The following is a 26,475-nucleotide window of genomic DNA, read 5'->3' as shown; positions in this document are numbered from 1 at the left end:
CTGTTAAGATCTAATTGGAAGCATCACTTTGCAAACTCATTAACTGATAGACCTCACTGCAAGGATTTGGCGACCATGCCTCTGAATTCTGAACCTGCCTTGGGTTCTGTAAGACAAATTGGTTTAGTTGTTCCCATCCCAGTCACTCTGTAGGTTCCAAGGTTGTGCTTCCTCTGTTCTGCCATGTCAGTTACCACTCCTTTATCTAGTTTTTTCATCTTACAGACATCAAAAATCATCTGCTGTTTATCCTGTCTTGGGTATAGCTTTTTAAAAAATACTTTTAATTCTAATGAGATGATATCTTGAAAGAAGGGGGAAAGGAAGTAGATTTGTGGTTAGTCCACTCACAGTTGGATTTGTACTTTGAATATAAATTCTAAGTTTAAAAGTTTTAATTCAGTATAATTAATGATGCTGATTCAGACAATACTTTCTATTATACCTATAATTAGAATACTGTACATTTCTACTAAGGCCTAGATTAAGAATCCTATTCAAACTATTCATCCTGCCACATTGTCCATTAATGTGCAGTAATGTAGATGGAGTAGTTTACACTAATGCATTTCTTGTTGTTTTGTTGCTAAATCAGATATGACTCTTTTGCAACCCTATGGACTGTAGCCCACCAGGCTCGCCTGTCCATAGACTTTTCCAGGCAAGAATATTGGAGTGGGTTGCCATTTCCTTCTCCAGGGGATCTTCCCGACTGAGGGATCAAACCCGCGTCTCCTGCATTGGCATGTGGATTCTTTACCCACTGAGCCACCAGGGAAGCCCCACACTAATGCATAGAGTATTACAAAATTTTAAGTTAAAGTCTTAATAATTATTAATAAGCACATCTAAAACTTGCAGAAAGGGGAGGAAAAAAGTGAATTTCACCTTAATTTTTTTTATGGGTTAAACTCAAAGGCAGTAGGCAGGATGGGAAGATTCACTGGGTGGGGGCAGAATTTCAACAGGTGCTTGACTTTTAATAAGTTTTGGGGGGGATTGTTACTTATTAGTCTTCCAGTATGATTATTTTCTAGTCTCTGCCATTAAGCCTGAAGTCTGCTAAGTAAGCGTTTTCCCTTTTTGTAAAGTTTGTAAAAGTCCATCTGTTCTGTCCTTAGCTCTGAATGACGGTAAATACTCTCTTTCAGTGAACATTAAGCTATCAGTGGTGGGTTTTGCTGTTTGATTTTTGTATTTGCATTTTATATCATTAATTCATTAATCTTTGTCAGTGTAGTTTATTGAGGTTTTGAGCCAGCGATGATAAAGCTTTAATCATAAAGGACAGTTACCTTAAATTTTAAAGTGAGATGAGGGGAAAGTAAGCTGTTGGCAGCTAATATATCCAGGCTTTGCTCAGAGGCTTTAATTCTGCCATCCTTTAGTGAATAGTAGATGCCAGAAGTTTGAGTCCCTTCAGGAGTAGGCCTGGAGAAGTGTTCACTGTTTCTTTGGTAGGATCTAGCCAGTAGTCTCGGAGAAGGCAATGGCAAGCCACTCCAGTACTCTTGCCTAGAAAATCCCATGGATGGAGGAGCCTGGTAGGCTGCAGTATGTGGGGTCGCTAAGGGTCGGACACGACTGAGCGACTTAACTTTCACTTTTCACTTTCACACATTGGAGAAGGAAGTGGCAACCCACTCCAGTGTTCTTGCCTGGAGAATCCCAGGGACAGGGGAGCGTGGTGGGCTTCCGTCTATGGGGTCGCACAGAGTCCGGACACGACTGAAGTGACTTAGCAGCAGCAGCCAGTAGTCTGTCGGTTGCTGATAGACTACTTGAGTCCCCATAGTCTGTAGGGCCACATCGAATTAAACTTCTTAAATGTGTCAGCACTAATATTTCCAAAGATAAACAGATATAATTCATAATAGAGAAAAACGGGATAAATATCACCCACAGCCAAGCTCTACCTGCTAGTCTATATTTTGGTGCATTTTCTTAACTATTTGTATTACCCTCATAGATTTTATAGGCAGAGCTGACTGTTACTATGTGTAGTGTGTCATACTCTTAATAGTAGTGACCTTTTAAAAGATAACTTCATTTAGAATATAAGTATTTGAATGACACAGTTTTCATGCTGTGTCTCTTTTGAGATTCTAAAATTACACATTAACCAGATAGCTTAAGGAATATATGAGTTTCAGTTCAAATCATTTCTAGCTTGAAGGAGAAATTCCTCCAAATAGTGATAACAGGTATGCTATGTCTAGAACTTTTTGTTAATAAGGAGTAAGTGGCCTTACCATAAAATATCTGGAACAAGCAGAACGGTAGTTTATACACCATTTGGATAGGTCTTATTATTGGCTACTGGCAACGTTTATTTAAATGCTCTGTATTTTAAAAAACATCGACTAGATTTTCTCCTTGTTTCACCTTTGATGTATTTGTGGAGGACACTGATAGAGTGTGACAGCATGGTGAAAAGTACTTTATATTAATAGGAGGAAGGAAGGCTCATCTGAATTAGTAAACAAAAGCCAACAAAACCAAGTGTTAAAATTGTTTGTGTTCTGTGGTATTAAAGAATGCGATTACTCTGAGCTACTGACAGTGACTGGGGTTTGATTATTGGCCTTTACTTAAAGGAAGAGAATTGTCCTAACATAGTTTAGGCTATTTTAGTATTTGACTATGGCTGTGTTCTTGGGCTCTTCACAAATAAATGGATACTTCTAAAGTGTTTTAAAGATAGTTTATTCTCTAGAGGGTCTCACAAAGTTTTTTGTCACCTATCCAGCACCACTGCAGATAGTTCTAATGTGTATCATTAAGTATGATTTACCTTCCAGATGTAACTGATCTTAAATAATCTGTCAAACGCTTGTTGAATCCTAATTTGTCCCAGATTCTGTGCTCAGCAGCTGGAGTAGGAGGAGTAAGAATCTTCTGTAACCTGAAGGAGCTTGATTGCTTACTTAGGGGGATACCAGGCAAGCAGTTGAGACCATGTAACCAGTGGTGAATTAGATGTGTAAGTGGGCAGAAAGGGAGAAGTTTGGTGGTGTGGCTGCTGGCCAAGGTATGCTGGAGGTTGATGAGGTCAAGCTTGCCGGGACAAGGAGGGAGAAGCCGCCATTGCAGGCAGAGAGCAGCGTGCGCAAGGCAGCGGAGTGCCATGATGAGTGTCAGATAACATGTAGAGTAGAGATAATAAAACTGTGAAATGAGTGGCAAGTATTCTCTGAGGCTCTCACTTGTATAATATAATGGCAGTCTTACTTAAACATCAAGTGAGAAGTTAAATTCTCAGAGCTGCTTTGTCTATTTCTTGTCTGTGAGAGAATCTTAAAGCTGTACCCTTTTGTCCTCCAGATAAGGAAACTGAGGCCCAAAGAGATCTATGGCCTCCAGGTCACTAGTGATAGAGCAGCCCTGCCGTGCCCAGCCTCTGATTCAAAAAGGCTTGTTTCCTCACACTGTCTCCCAAACTAATACATTTATGATTGGCGTTCATTTACTGTAGTGAAATGCTCTCACATCGATATTGTATAAAGCATTGCATTTTATTGTAGTAAATGAATAGAAATTGAAATATCTGCTGCATTCCATTGCTTAAGGAAAAAACACTGAAATCTTACTATATGCTTTCTACATTATTATAAAGGCAATTTATAATAGGTGCTTGCCAGGTTCATTTGTGGGTCCTGTATCAAGGCAGCAGTTTATTCCACATTTCTCAGATCTTGCCTGTGGAAGTTAGAGTACAGAAGTTTCCCATGGAGCTAGCTGCACATGATGCAACACTCAGCAGTTCATGGAGTGTAAGGAAAATCTTAATGCTTTATCGTTTGACATTTTAACCAAGGAAAAAACACACTTTTATAGGTTTAACTTACTGTGACATTTTCTTCTATCTCCCTTCCCCTTCAGGTATCTCCAGGGCAGCTTACTAAAAAGTATAGCTCATGCTCAACCATATTTCTAGATGACAGCACAGTCAGCCAGCCTAATCTTAGAACCACAATAAAATGGTGAGTACAACTAGGTTGCCAAGGGCTGAGTGACAGACTCCCTTCTTGCTGAAAGCGTCCTAGCCATACGTAATTTCATTCATTTGATTTGTCCTTTTCAGTGATCAGGTTAAGAAACTGGTGTCAACTATATGTTGGTTTCAAGGACCTAAATATGAGTCTTCAGTTTCCATTTTAATCATAGAGTACATGATAGAAGGGAAAGTCAGTTAGCAAGTAAGAAATCCCAGGAAAAATGTAAATCTTATTTGATGCATTTCTATTGTTAAGATAATGTTGAACATAATGAGAAAGAGAGGTACCTTTTTATTGTATGTTTCTAGAAAAAATTATTTAAGAGTTGGGAGTGTCCTACAACAATGTATATTAGTTTGGAAGCTACCATTAGAAGAAGGAACAGCTTGTCCCCTACTGGCACCAAAGCGAATCTGCAGTTAAATTTTATTGGACTTGGTCAGATTTATCCCATCGTGCATTTTTTTTCCTGCAATATTTCTGTATGAAATTGTACTTCTCCTTCCTCTCCCCCAAAGAGGGGGAAAATATATCAAGACTGTTATAAGGGGCATACTCTCAAGCTTAATTTCTCCATAGATGAAATTTGTTCAACTGAGATTTTAACTTAATAGACACATTTTATTTTTGTTTATATATGTGTATCTCCAGCACACTGTATCAATCAAAGCAGAGAACAATAAAAGAGATGAAGTTTCAGAAACAAGGCTGTGGTCAGGCTTATACTTAAGAAGACACGAACAGTGTTACGATGACAAAAACTGTTCCTCAATTTCTGGAAGCCCCTCATAGCCCACAATTGGCGATGCACAATTCAGATCGCCCTAATGATGGGAACGTTCAAGTTATTTAAGAGAATTAAAAACCAAACAGGATGCAGACCTTCCTGCCTCTGTTGTCGTTGTCCATGAAACATTAACTAATATCTCCTTAGCATATTAATATTGACTTTCCAGAACAGTTTGGGAAATGCTACTTGAAAATATTAATATCCTTATCATTAATTTTACTTTTCTGTCTTAAAAATATAATTAGCTTATAAATTTAATTTCATTTTTAATGTGCAAGGCTTTTTATTTTTTAGCTATTTAAATGATCAGTAACTTCTAACTTTAATTAAAAACAACCAATTCACAATCATAATAATGTAACTTTCATATAATACTAGTTTTGGTCAAATCATGTTTCAACAAAAACTGAGCCCCATTGCTCTTTAAAGCCCTGAGTTTTTGCACTTCTCTCAAAATCACTGAATGTTTTTATTCAGCCAAGACACTAAATCTGTGGGTTAAAAAACTACTCTAACTGTGGCTAGACTCACAGCTTCTTTTGAATTCAAAAGAGCCTGATGTTCCAGTATATAATTCAGAAGTAGTTTTAAAGATTAACCTTGCTCAGATGAGTAGGTTTCATGCTTTTTATTCTCACTGTAGTCTTAATGTTTGGAAATACAGTAAATTTTTCTCTGATTAAGTTTGAAAAATGAGCATTCAGCACATTCATTATTGGTGAAATAAAGGTTTACTGAGAAAATTAGGGCAAATTGGCTTTTAGGAATGATTTTGAAAAATACCACAGGATTAGTTTTCAGTGGGTGGGTGAGCCTTATTAGAATCACCTATGCAACTTTTTCAAGATGTATGTCTCTGAACACATGAATTCCACCTTTCCTCCCTGCCTCCAAGACACAGTCTGTGGGTCTGTCTGGCTCTCTCTCTGTCCCTCTGTCTCTTTCACACACACACACACCCTTTTGACAAGCTGGGGAATGATGTGTGAGGCATGATTTTATAGACAAAAGCATCCTGAGAGAGTCTGATCTTAACCCTAACTCATTCATTCCTAAACTTGGCTGCACGTTGCAGTCACCTGGGGAGCTTTAAATACAATCCTGTTGCCCAGGTCGTACCTAAGGCATTAAATCAGAACATTTTGAAGCAAAAACCAGGGAGTATTTAAAGCATCCTGGGTGATCCCAGTGTGCAGCTGAGCTTGGGAACCATTCTCTGCTTCGAGGGTAGGAGACAGAGAACTACTACTGATAATTGGTGGGACCTTGAGTAAGTCAATTTTAAGCCTTGATTCCCTTATTTGTAAAATGGGTTAAGTGTCATATAAGGTTCAATTGCCCTTTTTATCATGTAACTTTTAATTCTGTTACTTTAAAATCAAATTGAAGAAACTTTGAAGCACTATAGAAGTATCCATCTTTGATGCTAACAGTGTTACAGGCCTTTCTGCAAATGCTAAGATTCTATAGACTAGTTACAAAATTCAGATTTGCCTTCTCTCAATTATTTTGAGTTTCATTTTAGATACTGAGAACAAAGGGAAACAAATAACCAGAGAACCCCTTAATTGCCCTAATACACAGCATCTGTGAATAACTTAGGGCTATAGTAATGTAAAAAGTATCTGAGGACTTGTATCTGTTGGTTAGTTAATACTTCATTTAAAATAATTTGGAAATACCTGTCATTAATAGTGTACTGTGCTGTATTGTGCTGCCTTATTAGCAGTGCTTATTTCAGGATAACTAGGCCTATCATCAATTTTGTGACTATAAAATCTTGCTATTAAATTTTCTAATAATGTGTGAAAGTGATTTTCAATCCATTTTATTTGGTGTGGAGCACTTGTATTACTTACTTTTAGAGAAATAATGGAAAATAGATGTGATAGAGGGATACCGAACTAGATCGACTGAAATGCAGTACCTGACAAAAAGCCACACCCACACAGAGAATCTGCTGTGTGGCTTAAGTTTAACCATGTGGATAGATGATATAACTTGTATGGGATGAAAGATTGTGTACATAGAAGGACAAATTACTGGGGAAATATATAATAATTTATATAATAATCAACCCAAACATGTCTTCTAAGAGCACATCTAGCACTTTGGGTCTCCTAGTTTTGCTTAAAGCCAAAGAACCTAAAGCATGGGGGATAGCACTATGGGTACTGCGCTGAATTAGCGGGTGTGGGGGCCACTGGGCATCTGGATGTCTTACCTCTCTGCCAACCCTTTTAACACGTCTTCGGGCCTAATGTGATAAACATCAATTATTACAATATTTTTTTTTTCCTCCACAGCGTAACCTTAGCAATATATTACCACATAAAGAACAGGTGAGCTCTTTTAAAACCCATCTTGATATTCCAGCTAATTAATTTACACAGTATCAAGTTTCGTGTTAAGTAATAACTATAGACAGTATTTAGAGTAAGCTTTTACTGTTAGAGTGCTTTTATTAGAGTATTGAAGTGAATCATTTATTTTTATTTTGGGACTCTTAATTCTTTAAGTTTTATGTGGTTTATGTGGATATTTACTGTATTAGAAATTGAAATTGAAAATTAAAAAAAATAAATCCATTGTATGTTAAAACAGGCTTTCCTTAGCACTACTGAAATTTTGAGCTGGATGAAGTTTTGTTGTGCTGTGTGTTGCAGAGTATTTAACAGCACCCCTGGCCTCTACTCTCTAGGTGCCAATCGCACGTTCTGCTTCTCTCCACATTAGGACAGTGAAAACTGTCTCCTGAGGGATGAGATCACCATCTGATTGGGGACCCCAGTGTTTAACATAAGTCATTTTTTTAATGAAAAATAACCATTTTCCACAACAAAATAGTGGAGAGAAAAGTATCTCATTAATAGGAGACAGTTGATTCTCATATCAATACTGTCTTCAGTCATTTGCTTTGAAGAAGCAATATGAAGATCCAGCCACATGCAGACATATAGTTGGGAAAAGGTGAATTTTTAAAGTCTTGAGATAATTTGGCATATTCTTTGATACTGTCCTAAAAATCCACATGTGCTAGTTTATTAGTTAAGATGGAGTTCCAAGTCATTATCAGTGAACTTGAAGTAGATACTATGTTAATGCCCATTGAGCTGTCGTGCATACTGAGTGGATCTTTTTATCCGTTCATGATTTTATAATATTATACATTGTCATTTGCAAAGTATTGGTTCACATTTCTTTAGACAGTGTCAAAAACTCATTCCAGTTAGTGTCACCACCAGTCTTATCAGAAAAGTCATTTTAAGTATTGAGAAATCAAGCTCACCATAAATAAAGCTCACACTAGAAGGTACACGTTTTCCAAAAATCCTAATATTTTTAGCTTGATGGTTTGAATTTTATCATTGGCAACAAATAGTTTAGAGTTTTCTTTGAAGTGACAGGCTCACTTTGTTCATTTTTTTAAAAATGACTGTCAGTTGGTGTTTCATGAAAAAAGTAGTTTAAATATGATGTTCTAGGGGGAAAAAGTGACTTACCAGTAAGCTACAAGTGCTGTTAGTACAGCCATATTTCAGTACATACAAGTGCTTAATGCATACTTTCCATTTACTCAGAATATGAAAAAGAAGAGTAAAGGTTTAAGAACACTTAATTTTTAATCTTTCATCAAGGATGTTCTTAAGTGAAGCAGATTTTTTACATTCATTTGACCAGGAATAGCTTCTAATTTAGTTTCATACCACTGGCTTGATTCACACTCAGAAACGAGCAATTTTACCCACTTTTGCTTTTATACAAGCGTAGTTAAGTGTCACACAGTGTAAAGGCAGGTGATGTCTTGGTATTCTTATAAAAAACAGGTTTGACCTCTTGGACTTTCAGGCTTTCTGAAGAGGGACCAGGGGAGATTTCCAGAGGCCTATAGACCACATTTGCAGAACTGCTGTTTAAATGAGTACAGTGTAGTAATGTGGTGGAATTTACAATGAAAAGCCTGGTTTCTCTTAAAAGACAATTAACATTTTTAACTCAGACTATTTAAAAGAGACAAGAAATAACAATATAAATATATAATTATATAATTAGATTATATTTATATATAATACATATTTATTATATGTATAAATTTATATATTATTATATAATATATATAACTAATAAGAATATAATATAAAGAACAAAAGAGGGGGATAAAAAACAAGAAAAATGCATGAATCTCGTATTTACATTCATTGAAGTTAGAAGACTTTATTGTCCACTACTGCCACTTTATAAAATGTTCTTGTATATTCCAGTGTGAGGTTAGTGAAATGAAAATGTATTGGTCTGCTAACATTGCCTGTTAGAAGGGGTCTGTGCAGGTAAAGGCAACTCTGGTTGTAGAAAAGATTTCATGCAGCTTGGTGTGCTGAGGATAAAATAGGTCAGAAAACCTTTCTAAGGGCAGAATCCAGGAGAATATGTAAAACTTTTTGCTTTATTGAAGGTTAAGCTTCCTCTACTCTTCTCTCTCCTCTTAGCAGATTCTTTACTAAGCTAGTAACTCCTGAATTTTTAAAATACACATTCTTATTTTATAGAGATGCCAATAGATCCTTGGATATTTTTGATGAGAGATCACATCCACTCACAGTAAGTGTCACTTTTATTGAAGTTGTATTTTTCTCTTATTACAGTTGTGTTTATTTAATGCTGATTTGCTTTGAAATTACTAGAAGAAAATTACTGCCTCCAGCTCAAAACCAAGATTGTCTTCCTTTAAGTCTTCCCCCACCCCATGTTATGTCTACTCATTTTACCAAAGGCATGTTGTGTCAGGGGTGTGACTGATAAGAACTGAGTTGCGCTTTGTATGAGAGTGAGCAGGTAAGTAAACATACCCAAGTAACAGAAAATGTATCTTTTTAAAGGATGATTTTCCATAGCATCACACAATATAAACATTTCCTAACAAATATGTAAGACCTCTAAGGAGAACGTTTAAAAAGTGTTTAAATTTTAAACTAATTAAAGTGACAGGGTTTTAAAATTCACTGTGCTCAGTAGACTCGTGTGACTGGTGACTGCTGTGTAAGACAGCAAACTCTTAGAGCCTTCTGGTTATAGGACACTGGAAAGGTGTTTTCATAGTTGACTGCAGAAAAGTGTGATGATGTACAATGATCAACAAGACTTTTGAGCCTAAAAGTAGTTTGCATTTGGTTAGAATTCTTTGGGGAAGAAGGTGAAAATACATTTTCTAAGGTTGTGCCTGCATTTTTCTTTAATGAATGGTAGTAAGTATTGAATCACTATGGTACTTTAGGATTCCATTGTTTATGTTTAAGACTACAAGACATGTCACTTAGTCAAAAGTATTTTAGGTAGCACATGGGCCCACATATGAAGATTGCTGTCTTGAGGGTGCTTTTAAGTGTTTTTCTTCAGTTGATACTTACACTGTGTTTTTTCTTCTCTCAGCGAGAAAAGGTTCCGGAGGAGTACTTCAAGCATGACCCTGAACACAAATTCATTTACAGATTTGTTCGCACTCTTTTCAGTGCCGCACAGCTGACTGCCGAATGTGCAATAGTGACTTTGGTAATATATTTTTCTCTTTAATATAAGCATCTCTAGAAATGTTTTTCTGGTACAGAAGGTATGGGCCTGTTTTCAAATGAAAGTAGGTTCCTGAAATGATCATCAGAACTTTACTAAAGAGAAATGTATCAAAAGGAAGTAAAACGTACAGATTTGAGCTTTAGTAATCATTATGATTTAAAATGTTGCCATTGCTTTTCTCATCACAAAACAATTGGTGCTAAAGGCAGCAGGAGAGACTTGCGGTTTCTCCTTCCACACCTCAGGACACATGCACACACAGTGCGCACAGGAACACACCGACAGAGTGTGCTGGCGGGTAGGATGGAGGCAATCACTAAACTTTCTGGTTCACGGCCGGTGCAGATTCAGTGTGTTTCTGAGTCTCAGGCTGTGTTGCCTAGGCAGTTCTAATGTGTGTCTTGATTGAGACCAACTGCCTTCAACTCCCTGTCCTTGGACGATAGTGTTAACCATCTCTTCTGTCCTCTGGTGCCTGCATGTGAAGGTAACCAGGATGGGGGTATCTGTAGTGTTTGGAGAGACTTTACTCAAGTTAGCCTGCCAAGCTCCAGCTGTGTTAAGGACCTTTGTGTCATCCATACTGAATTCCTATGGTAAGATTTTATCATTTGAATAGTAAATCATATTCAGCTGAGAGGTAGTTGGGATTGCCTAACTCCTCCCTATAGCAAACCTATAGGGGAAAGTCAGCTGCATGGTCTGGAGGGAAGGAGTACGTCCACCACTGCCTGTTCCCCTCCAGGCAGAGTGTAGGAGAGGAGGCTTTTCCTTTTGCAGAGAGACCCCTCAGTGGGCACCGGGTGAGACACAGGCCTTTTCTTGGAGCTGTAAGCCACTTGCAGCGCTTAGTTAGCATGTGCTTGAGAGAGGCAGGGGTGGCGCTGGCCCGTGGAGAACTGGGAGATGCAGGCAGGAGAGTATGTGGGTTGGAAGAGGGACATTTCTTCGTGGACAGGTTCAGCCCAATGGACCTGTGAGCAGCAGAGTGGCAGTGTCTAGCAGTCATTTGACTGTATGGGATTGGAGCCTGAAGCTGAGCGAGAGGCAGGGAATTACGTATAGCTGTTCAAATGCAGCGAAAGTACGTTAAATAAAAATTGAGGAGAAGATAGATCTGTGGGGACTGTCAGCACACATCCCCAGAGGAGCCGGAGTGGTAGGAAACCCAGGAGAGAATCAGAAGAGATGCCAGGAGAGATTCAAGAAGGAGAGCATGGTGCACATGCTGATCAGTGCCAAGGAGTTCCTCAGGGCATAAATATGCACCAAATACCTACCTGTGTCACGGTTCTAAGTGCTGGGGATAGAGGAGAGGTCTTGCCTTTCTGAAGTAAGTATAGCAGACATAAACAAAGGGCTTTTGATTTTTTTGTATTAGGTTTTTATTGGAGTATGGTTTATTTACAGTGTTGTTAGTATCAGGTGTATAGCAGAGTGTAAGACTTTTTTTAAATGAGTATTTTTAAAAAGATGACTATTTCAAGTAGCAGTGAAAGCTAGAAAGAGAAAGCGAGGTAAAGGGATAAAGAGATTAGAGAGGCTTCCCTGGTGGCTCAGACAGTAAACAATCTGCCTGCAGTGCAGGAGACCCGGGTTCGATCCCTGGTTTGGGAAGAGCCCCTGGAGAAGGGAGTGGCCTCCCACTACAGTATTCTTGCCTGGAGAATTCCCCATGGACAGAGGAGCCAGACGGGTCCATGGGGTCACACAGAGTCAGACGACTGAGTGACTTACCGCATGCATGCTAGAGAGACCAGGGAAGAGCCTCTGTACAGAGGTGAGATCTGAACCGGGACCTGGCTGGACTGAGGAAGATGAGGGGCACTGATCCCACAGGCAGAGGGGCAGAGCACAAGGTGCTGAGACAGGAACGGGTCCTGTGTTGAGGGATCAGCAAGGTGGCCACTGTGGTCAGAGTCGGGAATGAGCGAAAGAGCACAGGTGATGAGGTCACAGAAGGACGATGGCGTCTCACACAGGGCCTCGTAACTCGCAGGCTACAGAAGTTATCTGTTTGATGGGAAAGCCCTGGCAGATGTTGAGCAGGCCCGTGAAGTACACTTAATCTAAGAGTCTCTCCTGGCTGCCCTGGGGAGAACAGACTGTGGTTGGCAGTCAGTGGAAGCAGAGAAGTTAGGAGGCAATGGCAGTGACACAACTCAGAAGTGGTGGACACAAGAGCAGAGCCGTCAAGTGACCAGTGAAAGTGGAGATAAGAATTCCGAACAGATTGGAGTGAGATAACTCAAGTGGAGGTTTTTGGTCCCAGCAGCCAGGCATGTGGCAGTGTCTTTCAGCTCTGAGGGCAGGCCTGGGGAGTGGGGCATTGTGATGAAGAGCTCTGGTTGGTTGTTATGAAGGCAGCAGTGCCTGAGTAGTTGCAATGGCGCAATGGCAGTCAGGGGCAGACTAAAGTGGGCTAAGGAGAGGATGGGTCATGAGGGGTCAGCCTCAGGACGTTTCCTGAGGAAAGTGTTGTAAGGGGTGGTGAGGGACGGGCTGAGAATATGTAAGAGAACACTGGAGAAAATCTCTGACAGAGAGGGGGTTGTTCAAGAAGAGATGAATTGTGGGAACAGTGTTGTGCAGAAATGAGAGATGGGACTGACTTCATTCATGGAAGAGTTAGCTTCAGGGGAAAGAAATGTCACTTCCACTGAGACAGGAGGGCGAGTGGTATAAATGAGACCACGTTTGCCTTTAGTAAAGGTGAGAGGAAACTGAGGGATTGCCCCTAAGTTGAACTGCCTCTATTAGTGCCATAAAGTAGAGAGGGGGACCCTGTAGAGAGATTGGTTCCTAGAGAGTACTGGAGCATGCGGAGTTCTCTGGGGAACGGGGCAGAATTTCACTAAGGGTATGTAATCTCAGTAACCATGTTTGAAACACAGTTGAGTTTGGAGAGCTTTGGCAGATTTGAGCTGTCAATCTGATAACATTCTCTGATAAAAACTGGATGTTTTTCTTTTTGTCAAATGGCATATATTCTCTTCTGCAGAGGTAACACCATCACAACTTAACGTCTTTCATCTTTACTCAGCTGTTAACTTGGTCTGGTTGTTTATAGAATAGCCATTTGATACATATAAAAGAAGCCATGAAGTCATCCCACAAACTACCTGGCAGATTTAGAGGAGCCCCAGGGATTCAGACACCGGCAGCTCTTAACCACCTTAGAACCAAACAAATTGACTAAGTTGCAGAATATGTAAGACAAATGAATTATGAAATAATGGAGATGTGAAAAATAGGGGATATGAAAAAAAGCTCTTTATGTGCATGAGTCTTCCTTAAAAAGGCGCTAAATGTGGTAATGTAAAGCTGCTTTGTACTGCCTGTCCTGCTGTGCCACACAGCAGCCACTGGGAGGCTCTCTTGACCACCAGTTATCATCTTCAAGTTCATCCTCTGAAGAGAAGATAAAGAACTGCTCAGTCTTACCAGAGTTTTACATACTCAAGCTTTATGTAAAATTGCCACATACCCACCACCAGTATGGTAGGTACATTGCACACCGTAGGCACTCAAGCATTTACTGAATGGTTGAATTGATGCTGGGCTTTATGTGCTGCCTTTTACAAGTGGGAAGGTAATAACACAATGCCTGTCTTTAGAATGCCCTTTGCTGAGACGCCCTTTCATTCCTGCGACCAAAATTGGGTTGGAAATTCACATGGGCAGAGTCGAAATACCAGACTAACAGAAATATCTGCCTTACAACTGTGACCTGGCCTTTGGCCTTGGCTGGCCGAGCAAAAGTCTCTGTAGAAGCAAAGAATAAAGGACATGTTAAAAACAGATGAAATCTATCATTCCTAACAATTCTTATCACAGCCCTTAAACTGAACTAAAATCAAAGATCAGTCCTCTACTTTTGCAGGTTTACTTAGAAAGGCTTTTAACTTATGCTGAGATCGACATTTGCCCCACTAACTGGAAAAGAATTGTTTTGGGAGCCATTCTTCTTGCCTCCAAGGTTTGGGACGATCAGGCTGTTTGGAATGTGGACTACTGCCAGATCCTCAAGGACATTACAGTTGAGGACATGTGAGTTTGTAAGGTTACGGTGAACTGTCTAACCATTTTCCAATACCTCATTTGCTCCCATAAAGTTTACATCTTAAGAAATGTTACATTTTAAAAAAGGTTACATTGCAAAGAGAGCTGAATTAGGTATAAATATAAAATTAGACTTCTATGTAGTATAACCAGTTGTTTTTCCCATCATTAATTAGTTAAATGTTGGTGTGTTGTTATTGTAATATTCTGCTTGGTAAATTGAAATTACTTTTCTGGTGGTTTTTGCCAAACATTTTACAAGCTCACTACCAGAACAACATGATGCAGTAAATAACTTCACATCTTTCTTAAAGCTGTCTACCAGGTCCAGTCCGTTTTTAAGAGGCACATGTCTGGCCTTGGAAGTTAATGGTCACTGCTGAGGTCTTAGCACCTCCAGACTACTGAGAGGTTATAACTTCAACTTGAGTCACACATTGTACATTTGTTTTTGCAGGTCTTTTCTTTTGTAATCTGAGGTTGTATCTAAGGTTCTATTGTTACAGAAACCATGATGTACAGATAACCACACAGAAAGCTTTCAGATCTCTGTGTTCTGTCTCCTCCGCTGTTAGGAGTGTTTCCCGTGTTTAGAAATAGGTCTGCTGAGTTAGGAAACTCCTTTGTCTCAGGTAGCCCAGGAAGTGTCACTGGGGCCTCACCTGGGGCACTCAGAAACCACAGCAGCACTTGATGGGGCCTTGAGTTAACTTGGGGGTTCCTCACAGATGGCACGCTCACATGGGCATGAAACATCAGGCTTCCATTCTGGCTTGCGGGTAGGGGCCCCAGGGGTGGGAGGCAGCAGGAACCAGAGAGGTATTTGCAGCAGACTCTAGAAAAGTGCTCACTTGACAGCGAAAATGTCCTTGTGGGTGGCATTTAGGAAAACGTAAAGGGGTACCTCTTTATTATAGGGAACAGCAGAGGACGATCAAGGTCATGGCAGGCAGTGGCAAGAGTTTGTTTTTGTTACCTTTGCGCCTGACTCTTAATTCAGAATTACCAAAGTGCATATTTACAACTGAAGCAAAGAAGCTTGTGACTAAGAGAAGGGAGCAGTGATTGTTGGTAGCTGTCAAAGTGGCTTTTGGTGAAAATGTCCACTTTGGTGATAAAAAGTGTCACGGTGACGTTGCTGGTAGCCACCTTAGTTTTACAGCAGATAATTCGAGATGAGTAGAAGTACTTTTGGAAGTTGTAGAAACTAAAGTGACATTGAGCACCACTATCATCCATCTTTAAACTGGTTCCTTGAAGGAAGGAAAATGTGTAGTCATAAACGCCAGGCCTGCCATGATGGCAGCTAATTTTCTCAGAACCTACCATTAAGCTGACGGGGGCTCTGGGTCTAGTTACAGCATCAGAGAACATGTAGGGAAGTGTGTGGATGTTCATAGATGTGAGCCCAGTAGCACTGATGGCAGTGTCTAGCTACAGGAAGAAGCTAATTGTAAACAGCACTTTTCTGTGTAAAACAGAATCACCAGGAGCTGTGTTCGTAATAGGCTGCTTTTGTTTATGATCTTTGGAAACTGGAAAGCATTACAACCAAGTGTTCAGGTCACATTTGTCTCATCCCCCTGCTGTTAGCTGCTATTTGTAATGGTCTCATTTTGAGTCTAAATTGAAAAATTGGCATCTATCAGCTTTTCCTTAAAAGTTTTCTAACATCCATGTATCTTGTTTGAATATATTTCCCTTCAAAAGAATAAGTTAAACTGAGCAGCTGCTGTTCAGAAAATTTGCTGTGCCTATAAATGGCATGCTCTTCAGTCATCTAGTCATTTAAAAAACAAAACAAAAAAAACGCAGAAGATGCGTATTCTGTAGTCCTAATGCTTTTTTCTTCAGTAAGTAAAGCTCTATTAATAGACATGTTAATCCTATGAAGTACTGTATTTCCACACAATTAAGATGTATTAGTGGAAGAGAATATAAAAGGGATAGTGAAGTGCATTTATTCCTGTAGTAAATTAAGTCCTGATTAGTTGATTATCAAAACATTATCTGATTTACATTTCTATAGACTTATGGTCATATGAACAGGAAATTAATTTTGGAGGTAGGTTCAGTTAGGTTTAAAGTTCAACAAATGAGAAACCTCATTTCTGCTCACAGTCTGCTCTCCACACAGGAGAACATCAAGCATTTGATGACTTATTCAATGGATAAAATATTAACACTTTAAAACTAGGAAACACATATACTGAAAAATCACCCTCATTTGTCTGAGTATTTATCATTTTTATCTAATTAACTCTTTAAAGTGATTGCTGTGAAAGTGGTAAGACTTACTCTGATTTTCTTTACTTAGATAAGCAAGTGACTGTGTATGGTCCTGTAGCAAAGACCTGCTCCCAGCACCCTACTTTCCCACTTCATTCAATTCGCCCCCTGCATGCGTGTGCACCTTCTGTCCTAGCCAGGGGTGGCGGATGGAGCACAGGGGAAACTGCTCCATCAGAGGTCATATGCTCAAGTGCATTTAGTCTAGCCAAGACGTCTGCCCTTAATCCTACTGCCTCCCATAGCTTAAAAAGTGTATCCCATCCTGTCCCAGGAACACCTTCTCATCCTACTGGGGTTAGAAGGAACAGAAACTTGCATTCTGCCCTTTGCCACAGTCCCCTGCACCGGGGCAGGGGGAGGGGATTCCCTTTCCCATCAAGTGTAGCTTATTTATTTATTTATCTGAGATGAATCCTTGTTGCCTCAAGAGTCTTCTCCCCTCAGAGATAATAGCAGTGGCTCTCCATGGCTCCATTTGTTGCCGTGGTGATGTGCTTACTCCTTTTGTTGGCGTGTCTCTACTTCAATAAGCCCCTTCCTGTTATCGGCCTGGTGAAAATGTCTGCAAGTTCTCCAGAGCTAATAAACAGCGTACATCATTCCTTTCATCTGGTGACTATAGCGGGGCCTTGTGATGAGCGTGGAGCATGAATGCACGGCTGCACTAATGGCAGCACGGGTGCATAAGAGGGCCGCAACCTCTCCCCCCTTGTCCCAAACTCAGAGTGCCAGGACGCAGAAAGAACCACAAATAGCTGCACCTTGTTGAACATTAGTGTATTAATCCAGCTGGGGAGCCATTATTTGTTTCAAAACAGTATTTAGAGCTGTCGTAGTGACTCAGAACAGGGTTTCTGAAGACAGCCCAGTTGACTAAAATTGTCCTGTGGTGGTTTTGTCTTGTCCTCCTCCCCCAGGAATGAGATGGAAAGGCACTTTCTGGAGCTCCTTCAGTTTAATATTAATGTTCCCGCCAGTGTTTATGCCAAATACTACTTTGACCTTCGCTCCTTAGCAGATGACAACAACCTGAATTTTCTGTTTGCTCCTCTTAGCAAGGAAAGAGCACAGAACCTAGAGGTAAGACTGTGGAATCACTCACTGGGTTTTCTGTCAGCCACCAAAGCCAACATCTGTGGCTATCTTACACTAAGCAGTGACTAGGAAAATGAAAAGCTGTTAAATTAACAGTTTGAAGAGCTTATTAACCCGTTGGCATCTTATTCCCTGTGTCTTTTACAGGTTAGACAGGGATCTCACATTATTTAAAAAAAAAAAAAATTACAGATATTATGTCTTCTGGAACCATAATTCAGAATATTTTAAATCAGATTTAATCTGTTCTTAATGGTTTTCCATTTGAACCTCCACACTTACATATAACCATACAGGCATAGTTTCTTTCTAATTGCATCCCTAATCATATGCACATTGATAATCTGCTTACCACTCTCAACTGTCTTAGCTTGCAGTGTATGTGTGTATCACAGTTCGGTCCCATGACGTTATTAGACCAGAGGCATCAGTGACTAACCTGCGAGACCTGTACTTGAAAATTACAATGTGGGTTCAGAAACTGGGTGTAGAAAGTACATGGGTTTTTAATGGAAACGGTAACACACATGGGATGAAGTGATTTGTAGTGGTGATTTGAAGGGTAATTTGAAGTAGCTTGTGATTCCTGGTGGGTATACAGCAAAATTTACAACTGAAATGAATACATATAAAACTGACACTTTTTCTGGTGCCTTGGTACTTTAGAATAAGACGTTTTTCTATGGTGTATGAAATTGCACCTTGTCGTGCTTCATCGGGAGAAGGCAATGGCAAGCCACTCCAGTCCTCTTGCCTAGAAAATCCCATGGACGGAGGAGCCTGTAGGCTGCAGTCTGTGGGGTCGCTAAGAGTCGGACATGACTGAGCGACTTCACTTTCACTTTTCACTTTGACACACTGGAGAAAGAAATGGCAACCCATTCCAGTGTTCTTGCCTGGAGAATCCCAGGGATGGGGGAGCCTGGTGGGCTTCCGTCTATGGGGTCACACAGAGTCGGACACGACTGAAGTGACTTAGCAGCAGCGCTTCATCATTAGACCTTTCTTGCCTTCAACACACACCTACCTCATTAAAATTTTCTTAAGAGTGTGTAGTAAATAATGAAGACTGAATAGAAGGTAAACACTGATTTTTTTCAGGTATGTTCATTATGTTTAAGGATCTAGTATGTAGGTAACATCATATTGCTGTTAGACGGGGCCTATTTTGGGAACCCAGTTTTTAAATAAGTTCCCCCCTGCCCCAGCAATCTCATCATAGCCCTTCAAGGATATTACCTTAGGGAATCAGCAGTGTAGATATGAGCTATCCAAAGTAGCAGTAACTGTGAACCTAAATGAATGCAGATGTGTGGCTTATCAATGATGCTTGCTTTTTTTAAGGTTGGAATGTTTTTTTTCCCTAATGATACCTATGTTCTATTTGATTGACTTTCTTAGGCCATCTCCAGATTGTGTGAAGACAAATACAAAGACTTCTGCAGAGTTGCTGTAAGAAGGTCTTTCAGTGCTGATAATTTCATTGGTATTCAGCGCTCCAACGCCATCCTCTCATAAACAGAGAGAGGTGAGGGATTGTAACATCATGAACCCCTCGTAACAAGGACTGGAGAAATACCACCTCTCCTGAGAAACCAGCAAAGTTAGTATTTTCACCTAAAAGAAAGACACTGAATTCAAGAGACTCACGGACAGCAAAGATTATGGTCATAGGAAAAAACTGGACCTTGTCAATGCAACATACTCGTTTGTCCTTTTTAATGTAAACAGAGTTACAAAAACCACTCCAAAGCTAAAAGCTCCCAACCCACCCACAGATATTTGCTTACTATGTAGGCCAATAACTGTGAACTATGTGAGGTTTTTTTAATTAATAGTTTAAATTTTTAGACTTTAAAGACACTAACTATATAACTTTTACTTTTTCCTATTTTTCTCGCCCATATTGCTGCATATGCCTTTAGAATCAATGCAGTATTACTATTCAAACATGGGACTCCTAACAACTCATAAAGCCACTTAGGAACAGACTGTTGTATCATTGTTCTGTTTTGAAGGATTCTTCTTCCCTACTATTTCATTGAAGCTGCTAGTCATTTTTGGCAATCAGTTTAAACCAAAAAGCTGCTGAATAACACCTGTCATTCAGATTTTTTGCAGGCACTACTTATTAGCATCTTAGCATGTTTGGGATCATAAGCAGAGAAAGTATGTTGTTACCTGCTTCTATTGGGTCCGTGCTGCGTTTCTTGTTAACTCTAATGGTGCTTCTCATTTTCTGATGATTTTCCTCTTTGTTAAATACTTGCATTAAAGGTTATTTTCCTAATTCCAGCCGACCTGTTAGTCCAGGAATAAGCAGATAGTGAAATAGAAGGTGTCCCAAAAGTCCTGGTGCAGTTTTAAGCTTTAATACAGTGTGCTTGGACACTCCAGGACACTGCCGCAGAAGTATAAAATGCTGCAGACGGAAAACATCACTTGAAAGTTTACTTGAATTTCTTCTAAATTCATTTAATTTTGTAAATCTTAGATGTTAAGCTTTTAATTTTAATTTTTTGTTTTAGCCCCTCTTGAAGATGGCAAACAATGGGCTGAAACAAAAAATTAAAATTAAGAGCTTAATGTTTAAAATTTACAAAACCAAATGAGTTTAGAAGAAATTCAAGTAAACTCTCAGGTGATGTTTTGTAAGTTTGTAGCATTTATACTTCTACAAGTATCAAAGCTTCAAATTGCACAAAGACTTCAGGAGGATATCTTGTATCTTTATAGACCTGGCCTCCTCTTTTTAAAATAGTCCTTTGCCTAGCTGGGCTGTTTATCTGCTTGAGCACCGAAGTTTCTTTTTTCCGGATTTGGTAAAGGAATTATGAACAACAGCATTAATTCTCCTGTAATAAGTTGAAAGGAATTGGACCCTAACAGTGATAGGAAAGGAAGTGATAAGAAACAGCTTTTCCATCCTGTGTGTTAACCTGGCTGTAGGTGTGTCACTTCAAGTTCTGTTGTTTGAGGAAAGATAAATCTTAGGAACCCTTACCTCAGGCTTTTTAAAACACAGGGTACCACTTAGCCATCAGGAAGCCCATTAAAAGACAGGGAGGTCCAGTAGTCAAGTCTTCTAGGAAATTGTTAATGATGTCACCTAAACTTGAAACATTATAAAAAAAAAAGTGTTCTCAACTATGTAATATCTTTCTCCTCCTACCTTCTCAAATGTAATCCTAGGAATTTTGCCTGTAAACAAAGCATTTCTGGACCAGAAATTCTTTCTTTATAGCAAGGCTTCACATTATATATTGAGTGGCACAGGTTCCATCATTTTTAAAGGACAGAGACATAAATGATAAATAATGGATATAAAATATTACAATCTACCACCTCAAAAAATATTGTTTATGGAGCTTGGAGATTCAAGTATTGATTGCAGTTTTATTTTGAAAAGAATGCTACAACTTATGTGGTTTTTCTTCCTCATGTTTATATTAAAAGAAAAGCTAATAAACTCTATTTTAATTAAAATACATGGCTGCTGTGTAACTTCTCACTGTTCACATAACATTACGGTTCTGCCTAGCTCAAATGTTTTCAATCAGCTCTGATAGTCAGGCCTTAAAGCATTTTCCGACTAACCATTCAATAGTTGTTTTGACCGTTGCCTTTAGTTAAGAGCTAGGCATTTATTTCTTTGGCTTATGTTCTTTTCAACCAGAAGATAATTTAGTACACTTAAAATCACTGGCTGTAGTGCTCAGTGGCATAGTGCATTAGATGGCACTTTGGAATTGTGTGTTATTCTACCAAAAGGGAAAAGCACATTGGAAGATAAAAGGTAAAACACAGAAAGAACGGAATTACAGAAATACTGTTGAATCAGAACATGACTTATTTGAGGATTTCAAGCCATTGAACAGAAAGAAAATGGAAGAGGAAGTAGAATTGCGGTTGTTATAAAGAGGATGACTTTTAAACTAGCCATGTAATATACCAAATCACCATAAGGTCTCTTTAAGACCCTAGTCACCACGCTCAAGCAATACTCCATCACTCCTGATAGTATTGCTGTGTTTTTATCCACCTTAATTCACTACCTAAGGTCAAATCTTTTAACTTTATTCTTGATAAGCTGCTGATTAGGAGAAATGATCAGAATTAGTGCAGAAGGAGAGAAAAACTATGACAAATCACTGTTACTAAGATAATTTGTACCGTGTAATAATATGCCAGTTACTAAGCAGAAATGCTGACATATCTTGAGTGGTCAAAGGTTAAAAAGTGGGGGTTGGAACATTGTTTGGACAAGACTGTAGCTTCAAGACAAGTTAGTAGAATCACTAAAAATTGCTTTCAGTGTTAATTCTAGAGACAATAACAGCCATTTTCATAAGTGGAAAACTTAAAAAGATTTAAAAGTAGGTTCTCATAAATACTATAGGGCATGGAAACTAGTTCCTAGTAGGGGAAATAGGATAGTTTTGAGATTTCATATCTAGGAAGGGTTTATTCCCCAAAGTACTAAGACTATAAAAGAAAACCTCAACTCAAATTTATTTTCATTTTTAGTTTTTGGAATATACTGACTGCAATTTAAACTGGAATACAGTGAACTGAACTTTATAAGGAAAAGACAAAGGTTTCTAATCTACGTTTGAATCAAATGAAATTGTCATTTTTCTATTCACCCTAAGACAACTTAGGGCCCAGTATTTCTGAGTTTTTTCCATCCTGTATCAGATTCTATCATGACCCTATTCTATCACATCTAAAGTACCCTGTATGCCCATTATCGAAATTCAGCATTACTAAATCCTGGTTTTATAACAGCGCATGTTTCATTTGTTAGTTTTCCCATTCTATAAAATATACCATTGATTTTTTTTTGAAGTGCTGAAGTCAGTATTTACTGGAAAATAATTCACTCTATATATTTCAGGTTATGCAATGTTTTTGGAGGTGTTTACCGATAGCATGTAGGTTACCTGAACTCTTTCATCACACAAGCCTTCTAACCACATGTAAAGTGACTGGGACTGTTCCCTCACCCAGAAGCTGTAGTCTTTGAGTACAGAGCTACTTGGTAAAGCACTTGACAGCTGGCAGAGCCTCTCTCAGGCAGTGCTAGTTTCTATGCAGAATCTGTAGATTATCCCTAGCATCTATCAAGGATTGCTGCTGCTGCTGCTGAGTCACTTCAGTCGTGTCCGACTCTGTGTGACCCCTTAGACAGCAGCCCACCAGGCTCCCCCATCCCTGGGATTCTCCAGGCAAGAACACTGGAATGGGTTGCCATTTCCTTCTCCAATGTGTGAAAGTGAAAAGTGAAAGTGAAGTCGCTCAGTCATGTCCGACCCTTAGCGACCCCACATACTGCAGCCTACCAGGCTCCTCCATCCATGGGATTTTCTAGGCAAGAGTACTGGAGTGGCTTGCCATTGCCTTCTCCGCTATCAAGGATTAGATCACCTAAAATCTTAACTGTTAGCCACTTATCAACCTGGCCAGCCTGACACTATGCCAGCAAAAATAACTAGGAGTCCTTCAGCAAAGTCTGGTCTTGTACACAGGTGCAGTCTGTTTGGTTTCTGAGGCAATTTACACTAGTCTACTTTAAATGGGTTTGGCAGATGAGAGAACATTTACTTAATGTGAAACAAATTTTAAGAATACCAGTTGTGGCTTAGGATCTCTAGGATGCAGAAAGAACTAGGAAAGTGAAATAGAAATTAAGAGGACTCCAGAGGCAAATGAAAAGTGGTTAACATTCCTTAAAAAAGCTCCAGGTTAGGTGGTTATTGTAAATGTGAAGGGAGCTAGTAATTTGAATATTAGAAAAATTCAGTGACAGCCTCAGAACCTAAGGTCCTCAAGAATGTGTCCATATCTACTCAGATTGTTCTAACTTTCTCGTAAAACATTATTCCTTCATCTTAGCATTCTCATTTCCAACCTTTACTTCTAGCTCCCCAGACGGTGGCCCTGTATTTCCTCACTGTGGGAACTGACTCTTCCAAAGGCAGAGATTCAGTGTGTGGTCACCTCCCACTGGCCTCTCTCAAGAGGATCATCTTAGCTTCACCCTCTGACTTTCTGCTAGTGCCCCATGTGGCAGTGCTTGATGCTGGTTACTACTATGATCCATTTCCAAAGCCTTAGCAGGTTCCAGGAAATACAGGATTTATATGGCTCACAGACTAACTAGTCCCTGTGATCCCCTTTAATCAAGTACTTGGGCCCTCCTCAAGGGGCTTGTTCCCCATTTGCTGCACTCAGTCCCCTGACCTGCCCACAATTCTAGATGTATCTCAGGCGAAGCAGCAACCCCACGTTCCAAACTCCACAACTTGTTTCACCTTGCGGAACAGATGCCTCACTCTTAAGGTAATCCCTCTCATCCAATGGAGGCAATTCCATTCCAACTCTTAAAATCAAACTTCTACATCCACCCCCATCCCCTCCTCTCACCAATTTATTCCCTTCTGCTTCAAAACTGCATTCATCTTCCAAACATGAGGATAGGGCAATTTGACCTTGCCTGGTCCTTTCCATGTCCTAGTATTTCACAAGATGTGGTCCCTGGACCATCTGCCTCTCATGGGCTGAAAGCCTGTAAAAAATGAGTGGAATCCTGAAACAGATAAACATTAGTGGAATATCTGGTGAGATCCAAATGAAGTCGGGAGTTAATATGATAATCTTCAGTTTAACAAAAGTGCTATGATAATGTGTTAATACCAAGGCAAGATACATATATATTTGCAATTTCTCTGTAAACCTAAAATAATTCTAAAAGTTTACTGAAACAAGCAAACAACAAAAAGACCCACTTCCTGGACCCTAGACTAAATGAATCTCAATTTCTGGAGCGAAGCCAGGAAATCTACATTTCTAATAGGAACCCCCAATGATTCTTACACAAACTTGAAAACTAGTCTTTCAATTCTCTTCCATCCCCTGCCTGAATGGCTGCTTCTTACCTTAACCTGGTTTAATCCTGCAGATCCTCTCAACTCTAAAATATAAATACTATGATTATCCCCCTTTCACAAATGAGAAAGTACTAAGATGAGCGTACTAACAGGTTAAGTAATCTGTCTAGGATCAAGCAGCCCGTGATTGGAGCTGAAATTTGAGTCCCTTGTCTGTCTAGCTCCCAAATCTATGCATAGAACAATTCTACTGCCTCTTATTCTGTTGGACGTAACCAATTAAAGAGCTCTGCAACTGAACCACTAAAAAAGCATTATGACCTATTTCTCTAGCCACTTAAGTCTAACAGGCCCCTTTTCTACTGGTGGGGAATAAGCAATGAGAAAGCATCGGGAAGATGTGTCAACTATGGAGACCTGTACGGGGAAGGCACTGTGGCTCTTCTATCGGGATCCAGCTCAACTACTGTATTTTCTATTCTCTCAAATGCCCTAATGTGTACCAGTCTAACAATGTGCATCTTATTCACTTTGACACTACATTCTCTCAGGTTTGCTAAGCATCTGTCCATATTGTCAGGGAAGTGGCAACTTTAAATCAACTTACAATAGGTCCTCTGTATCCACAGGTTCTGATCAGTGGATTCAATCAACCATGGGTTGGAAATACTTGGGGAAAAAATTTCAGAAAGTTCCGAAAAACAAAACTTTAATTTGCTGCATACCACCAACCATTTGCATTATACTTAAAACAGCTCCTTACTGAGGATTTGTATTAGGTATTATAAGTAATCTAGACAAGATTTAAAGTATATAGGAGGATGCAGGGGGAAGACGGAAGGGCTGTGTGTAGGTTAAATGGAAATATCGCACCATTTTATATAAAGGACTTGAGCATCTGGATTTTGGTATTTGTGGGAGGGAAAGTTCCTGGAACCCATTCTCCACAAATACAGAGGGAGACTATACATCTGCTTATCTGGGCTCCCCGACTGGTGTTTAGACCTTAATGAAAGTGTTAGTTGCTCAGTCACGTCTGACTCTTTGTGACCCCATGGACTATAGCCCGGCAGGCTCCTCTGTCCATGGAATTCTCCAGGCAAGAATACTGGAATTCTTCAGGCAAGAATACTGGAGTAGGTTGCCATTTCCTTCTCCAAGGGATCTTCCAGATCCAGGGATTGAACCCAGGTCTCCAGCATTGCAGGCAGATACTTTACCATCTGAGCCACCTGGGAAGCCTTAATACCAAGTTGTAAATCAAACGATAAAGTTTGGGGAGTTCATGACTGCCAAGCAGGCACACAGAACAGCACCACTTCCATCCAAATTGCTTCATCAGAGTCTAGACAGAGCTGACAGAACACAATGTCAGGCAGTGTCTCTGTTCTTGTTTATTTCCCTTCATTTCTTCAAGTGAACCATAAAGCAATCACATGATTGGCAGGAGAAACCTAAGAAGTATATTCAGGTAAAACATGTTTTTATCAGTTCTGCTTCTGTGATTGGAATTTGCCTGATTTTATTATCGATAAAAAGGTTGCCACTCATATCTGAGAAATCTGATAATTTAGAATCCAGGTAGCTTCCCTGGTGGCTCAGAGGTTAAAGCGTCTGCCTCCAATGCAGGAGACCCGGGTTCGATCCCTGGGTCGGGAAGATCCCCTGGAGAAGGAAATGGTAACCCACTCCAGTATTCTCACCTGGAGAATCCCATGGACGGAGAAGCCTGGTAGGCTACAGTCCACGGGGTCGCAAAGAATCGGACACAACTGCGCGA

General features: G+C 39.7%; 1 protein-coding gene across 2 annotated transcripts in view; it reads left to right on the top strand.

Moving 5' to 3' along the window:
- The window catches only part of CCNYL1 (cyclin Y like 1), a 36,539-nt gene extending 15,248 nt beyond the window's left edge, over positions 1 to 21,291 (top strand). The window contains exons 4-10 of one of the 2 annotated variants that reach the window (XM_055397003.2): positions 3,883 to 3,983; positions 7,095 to 7,130; positions 9,336 to 9,387; positions 10,216 to 10,335; positions 14,240 to 14,406; positions 17,628 to 17,790; positions 19,207 to 21,291. In XM_055397003.2, coding sequence (XP_055252978.1) covers positions 3,883 to 3,983; positions 7,095 to 7,130; positions 9,336 to 9,387; positions 10,216 to 10,335; positions 14,240 to 14,406; positions 17,628 to 17,790; positions 19,207 to 19,323 — 756 coding nt within the window. In that variant the 3' untranslated portion in view covers positions 19,324 to 21,291. The remainder of the gene's footprint in view (positions 1 to 3,882; positions 3,984 to 7,094; positions 7,131 to 9,335; positions 9,388 to 10,215; positions 10,336 to 14,239; positions 14,407 to 17,627; positions 17,791 to 19,206) is intronic. The other variant, XM_088828005.1, reaches the window with a different exon arrangement.
- The last annotated feature ends 5,184 nt before the right edge of the window (positions 21,292 to 26,475 follow it).

Source organism: Moschus berezovskii, chromosome 2 (assembly GCF_049115385.1).
Source record: "Moschus berezovskii isolate FMDL1 chromosome 2, NW_MosBer_1.0, whole genome shotgun sequence".
Lineage (NCBI taxonomy): Eukaryota > Metazoa > Chordata > Mammalia > Artiodactyla > Moschidae > Moschus > Moschus berezovskii.
This window is presented reverse-complemented; position numbering and strand designations above follow the sequence as displayed.